Raw genomic sequence first — 6,537 nt, forward strand, 5'->3', positions numbered from 1 at the left:
TACAAAGATGCGTTACTTAAGGGAACGCAACAAAACGTAAATGTGAAAACACTCCTTGCGCTGGCGATACTCTAAGTCTACTCTACGTTCTCTATCATGTGGTGTCTTGTAGAATAAAGCGGGATATATAGCTATAAATCAAGGGCTCCCAGTGTAACTACACCCTGCAACTGCACTTTAACTGACACCTCCTCAAAGGTGTCATACATGTCAAGGGCTTGGTCAGGGTGATATAATCAAGGCATACATATATAAGTGTGAATGAATTTAATCATGACTATAGTGATCTGATACTGCTTTGGTCAGCTGGTAGAGTGACTAGCTGCTGAATAAGAAGCTTATTTGATTGGACCTCTAAATACTCAGTAGTCTTTATCTAAAAGTTAGATTAAAAAGTTAGACACTGTCTAACACATCTTATAAATACTGCTTTCGTGAGCCGAGAGTGGATCAAGTGACTTGCGGCCCACTGACTGTCCCTATTGATCCCAGAGAAGAGAGTATGACTAACTGCAGGGCTGATAATCTCCCAACTGATAAGCTCCACTGTGCAAGTCCTCACAGGCTCACAACAGTAGCTGATTGGCAGATAGATCAACCAATGCAGCATCCCTCGATAGGACCTTATGTTTTGGGGAGGGGGTTAGGGTCAATGGTTATGTTTACCTGAAATGACAGGAGTGTGTGTGTGTGTGTGTGTGTGTGTGTGTGTGTGTGTGTGTGTGTGTGTGTGTGTGTGTGTGTGTGTGTGTGTGTGTGCGTGTGTGTGTGTCTCAGAAAGAGGGGAGGTTGGGGATGTGCCTCCAGCAAACAGAAGCAGGATATAAAAGGACAACCCATCCCTCTATAGGAATCTTTCCTGCCAGCCAGTGTGTGTTTTCAAAGACAGACAGGGTTGTCTCAGGCCTTAACCATGAAGCACTGCATGCTGTTGTTGATGTTGTTGGCGTTGGGGTGCGTCCACGGTGCACCTGTGGCACAGAATGGCATGGAAGACGGGTCGTGTGAAGACGGGTCGGCGAAGGGAGCTGCAGAACTTGCTCTCAGCAAGATCAACCTGGACCGGACGGAGGGCTACATCTTCGCCCTGCACCGTCTGTCCAACGTGCACATGGCACAGCATGTGAGTCCAAATGAAGAATTCATGGCTGACGTTAAAATAAAAGTTTGATTATCAGGCTACTTGTTTTTTTCAACTAGGGGTAAAATCCATATCTGTCAAATCACTTTACATTTATTTGTTGAGATCTGAAGACACAGCGACATCATCGAAAACAGCTGTCAATTCGCTTATTTTATTGTGCATAAGTGTGAAACGTTTAAACGGGGGGTAGACAAAACTAATTATGTGGCATGAGGCTTTTGTCCTAGCGTGGGGTTGGGGGGTCCTATCTGCAGAGCTAATGAAACGTAGCAGTCGGCCCTTGTTCTTGGCAGTGGCTGCAGAGTAGCAGATAAGGATAAGGACATGACGAAATCCTCTCTGATGTCCCCTGTTGGCTCCTAAATTAGTAGTAAACGATGATTATAACAAATAGGTGTGAAAATTATCCAAATAATGGCGGACATTTTGTGATTGCTCTTATTATAATGAACAAAAGAAGCTACGGCATAACAGATGATTAAAGAAAGTGACTACAGGTGATGTTGAAGAGGAAAATTATGAAATAATTTCAGTCTGCCGCAGCTTTCTTTTAATTCATTGCAAGATAATTATAAGGGCAATAACTATTCAGACACCCGATATTAAAGCCAACTACTAATCATGTCCACCACGGAGTAGATGATAGATCTGTTCGAATGTGATCTTTTTTTTAGGCCTTAATTTATCATCAGCCATTTAAACCGTCACACAGTGACCCATTGTCCTACCCCAATATAAAGGATACTCTCATAATGTATTGTGTCTGTGTGTGTGCCTTACAGGGTGAGAATGGCATGGTTTTCTACCTGACTCTGGATGTTGTGGAGACCAACTGCAGTGTTCTCAGCCAGAAGGACTGGAAGGCTTGTGAGGCTCGTCCCACCAGCAACATGCCGGTTAGAAAACACACGAACACACTCCTGAACAGGGTGGAAGCCAAAGTCCACATTCATGCACAGAGAGTATTTATTTTGTCAAGTCTTAAATCAACATGTCTCACTGCTTTAATATTAAACCTCAGAGTGGTTCATAAATTAGCAGGAGAAGAAGATGCAATACCTCTTTAGATACAATAACACAATAACAAATATATATAAGTCAAGTCTTTGTGCAGCACACTAAAATAAGGCATGTGCTTATTAATGTATTTGTCTTTGCAGGTGTATGGACAGTGCAAAGCTGCCATCTACATCAGTAAAGTGCACAGGGTGGTGCGTCTCTACAAGTACAACTGTGTTGTCAGACCAGGTAAGAAAATATAAGACTGTAGTAAGTTATCTGAAGAAGTCATCTCGGCCCACTTGAAAATGAAAAATGTCTGCAAATTGGATGATAGTGCCACATCTTTTTTTAGTTTAGCTTGACTTGGCTCTTAATAACTTAGATGTGTGATAGATTGCTCTTATTTACAACTTGTCTCTAAAATCTATTTTGTGATTTTTCTCTCCGGTCAGTCCCTTCAGCCAGGGTGCATAGGATTTGTCCTGATTGTCCGTCTTTGATCGGCATTGATGATGCTAAGGCCCAAGAGGCTGTGTCCCTCTCGCTGGCGAAGTTCAACCGTGAGGGCGGATTGACCAAACGCTTCGCTCTGCTCAAAGTCAACCGTGCCAGTGCTGGGGTATGTTTCCACACTGTAAAAACAAAAAGTTTATTCCTGTGACCTGGATTCATGTCAGTTATTGATTTAAAATGTTTGAAATGTTCTACAACAAACGTAGCATCATTCTCTATGTGCCTTTTCCTGACTTAAAAATGTTTTTTTTTCTTCCTTTTTTTCTGTGTGTGTCCAGATGGCCATGTCGATGTATTACAATGTAGAGTACACCATCCAGGAGACCACCTGTCTCAGTAGTGCAGGAGCAGCTGATCCGTGCCCATTTTTGGAATGCGAGTTCACTGTGAGTCATGACTAACTGTTATTTCACATTTGAACATTCATCATGCGCAAATGGGTTGTTTATTTTACCATCCGTTGAAGAGATACTTATTATGTGCCAACTGTATTTTGCTTGTATTAAGGTCCCATTTTCATTCTGGCTTTGTAAGTTGTAAGTTTAATAAATCAGGGGACTATTTGAGTTTTTAGTGCTGTAACCTCCCAAAGCACTCTGCTCTTTCTTCTCATAGTCAGCGAGTTTATTATAGCGAAGGAGAATTCCGTTTGTTTAACTATTTAACTGTAGTGAAGCCACAGGCTCTCCTCTCTTATTTTTTTTTGTTCTTCTCTCCTCAGCACAAAGGCTTCTGTAAGGGATCTCTCTGGAAATCTCCCTCTGGTGTCGCAGACACCAGTGTAGATTGTGAGATCTATGAGCCCGAGGTAAGACTTGCTCTGCCATGGTCAAAAAAACACAGCGTCACATTGATTTAATTCTTCTATTTTCTACTTTCTGGAGTAAAAGGAAAAAACACATGTTGATTCATCTTTTCTTTCTTCCATTAACAGTAACACATGTCTTATTTTCATAGTTTTGGCAATCATGAAATCGTATAGCCCCTAAAGTAATTGCTGAGATCAGGTGGCAAAGACTTGATCATTTGTCTCACACTGCCTGATTTATTTAAGGTGTTGATCTCAGCAGTATTTTTATCGTGATTTAGAAAAGACAAACAATAGCCAGACATCGAAAAATAGGATGCCAGTCGTGATCAACTAGAATTCTTGATAGCTTTGCATTATTCTGAAACAGTTCATGTTATGTCTGTATGGTTTATAACCATGGTGGATGTAGTAAGGGTGACAAATATCTTAAATTCTACCAATTAAATTCGCCCACAGTTTTAGATACGACACATCGCAAATTGTATATCTATGTGTTCTCCAGGCTGCTGAGAGAGAGAAGAAACTCCACCTGCTGGCCAACGCGGCCGACCACCAGCACAATGACACACACGCACACAGCCAAACCCATGACGGCGCACACGCCGCCGACCAAGCACACGACCACGCCCACGACCACACCAAGAGCCACGCTCAACACGACCAGACCCAGAAGCACGCTGCCAACAGCGACCACCACCACACACACGACCATGCCGCGGGCAGCGCCCACGACCACTCCCACGACCACGGGCACAACCACGATCATGTGCACACTCATCACGCCAAGGCGCACGACCACACTGGCGACTTTCCCCACCAGCACCACAACTACCATCACGCTCCCGGCGTGCACACCCACGAGCATGACCACGAGCTGGCCCTAGATCACGACCACAAGCACGCTCACCTGCACGAGCACGAGCACCACCACCATCACCACGATCACGTCCACGAGACCACACCCCAGGACCACCCGGAGGGCATGGTGAAGGTTCTGCCTGCCATGGACCAGGCCGTGACCCTGCCTGCCTTGCTTGACGCCACCGCCGGTGGCGCCGAGGTGGGAGTCACTCTGCCCCTCAAGGAAGACCCCCAGATCCCCGGACAGATGGAACCCACCATCCTGCCCTACCCCATTGGGGTCTCAGCCAATTGCTCCCCTGCAGCGGCGGGGGAAACCCTGGTGGAGAATCTCTTCTCTGAAGACCCCTTGTTCAAGCCAGCCGCAAGAAGTGTGAAGGGAGCATGAAGTTCACTTGGGGAACTGAATGGATCCATGAACACAGACTGAAGTAAAGACAGGAAAATATTTTGACACAAATGGTTCCATAAAAACACAAACGTTCCTGTCTCTGTTCCCTTCAACCTTCTAATAAAGGTCGATTGCATAAAAAACACTATTCACATGAACCATTTTTGGGGTGGATGGGGGCGGAGGGGGGGGGGGGGGGGGCACTTGACTATAAAGGTCAAGTGAATTAGGCTCACGACCAAAGATATGTTCCATTGAAATGGGTCATGGTGTAGTAGCACCAAATAAAATGTCATAGGATGACATGGAGTTGACATGTGTATTATGTAACCGTATGACATGTTTTCAAATTATTATTAGGAACTTGTGTTTTGGGGAGTGTGTTGTGGTTGGGGGTCAATGGTTATGTTTACCTGAAATGAAAGGAGGGGCTGTGTGTGTGTGTGTGTGTGTGTGTGTGTGTGTGTGTGTGTGTGTGTGTGTGTGTGTGTGTGTGTGTGTGTGAGAGTGTGTGAGAGAGAGAGAGAGAGAGAGAGAGAGAGATGGGGATGTGCCTCCAGCAAACAGTAGCAGGATATAAAAGGGCAACCCATCCCTATATAGGAATCTTTCCTACCAGCCAGTGTGTGTTTTCAAAGACAGTCAGGGTTGTCTCGGGCCTTAACCATGAAGCACTGTATGCTGTTGGCGCTGTTGTTGGCGTTGGGGTGCGTCCACAGTGCACTGGTAGCACAGAATGGCATGTTAGATGGGTCGTGTAAAGACGGGTCGGCGATGGGAGCTGCAGGACTTGCTCTCAACAAGATCAACCTGGACCGGACGGAGGGCTACATCTTTGCTCTGCACCGTCTGTCCAACGTGCACATGGCACAGCATGTGAGTCCAAATGAAGAATTCATGGCTGACGTTAAAAGAAAAGTTTGATTATCAGGCTACTTGTTTTTTACAATTAGGGATAAAAATTCATATCCGTCAAAGCACTTTACATTTATTTGTTGTGGCATGAGGTTTTGGTCCTAGAGGGAGGGCTGATTGAGGCCAATCATCTTCTGCAGAGCTAATGACACGTAGCAGTCGGCCAGTGGCGGCTGGTGGATTTTCTTTTGGGTAGGGCCAGCCAATCAATTTCAGCAAACATCCTAGTATGATTCAATGCAAAAAAGGTATCAAAAACGCATACTTTGCGGATACATTTTTATAGTTTATTCTAACACTGACATAATAGTTCAGTATATATATATATCATAATATTTAGTATAATATGATATATAAATAACATATAATATAAATCATAAATATATCATGAATATATTATAATATAATATCAATATAAATATCATATATATATATATATACATATATATATATATATAGTCTAATAGAACAAGTTTATATTTTAAGATGCCCCATGTGAACCTTGTTTGTTGGGGAAACACCCAATCCGTGTGGTGAGGAAACCTGCATGTTTTTCTGACAGATAAAGGAACTTTGCTCTTCTGTCCTTCTGAGTGACAAACCTCTCCATGACCTTCTTATTGGAGTCAGGCATGTCCCTGACAAGTTTCTTCTCCATGGAGAGCATAGCCAGAGCATCAAGGTGATCCTGTGTCATGGTGTTTCTCAGGAAGGTCTTGATCCTCTTCAAAGTACAGAAACGCCTCTCGGATTCAGCTGTTGTCATGGGTGTGGTGATGAGGATCCTGAGAAGACTGACAGTCTATGTGAAGGTGCTCTGAAGGTTGTTCTCCATGAAAAACTGGTACATGGGCACAGCACCATTGCAAGCCTTGAACTCGCTGTTCTCATGACGACGTG

The 6,537-nt window shown here is 44.1% G+C and overlaps 1 protein-coding gene across 1 annotated transcript; it reads left to right on the top strand.

Moving 5' to 3' along the window:
- Window positions 1-913: 913 nt before the first annotated feature.
- Window positions 914-4,767, top strand: fetub (fetuin B; the record flags this gene model as incomplete). The annotated part of the gene is made up of 7 exons (XM_079220572.1): window positions 914-1,123; window positions 1,927-2,040; window positions 2,305-2,392; window positions 2,599-2,765; window positions 2,938-3,045; window positions 3,381-3,467; window positions 3,973-4,767. The coding sequence occupies 7 exons, from the start codon at window positions 914-916 to the stop codon at window positions 4,717-4,719; spliced, it is 1,521 nt and encodes a 506-aa protein (XP_079076698.1). The 3' UTR covers window positions 4,720-4,767.
- Window positions 4,768-6,537: the final 1,770 nt, after the last annotated feature.

This window comes from Taurulus bubalis (assembly GCF_910589615.1).
Source record: "Taurulus bubalis genome assembly, chromosome: 7".
Taxonomy (NCBI): domain Eukaryota; kingdom Metazoa; phylum Chordata; class Actinopteri; order Perciformes; family Cottidae; genus Taurulus; species Taurulus bubalis.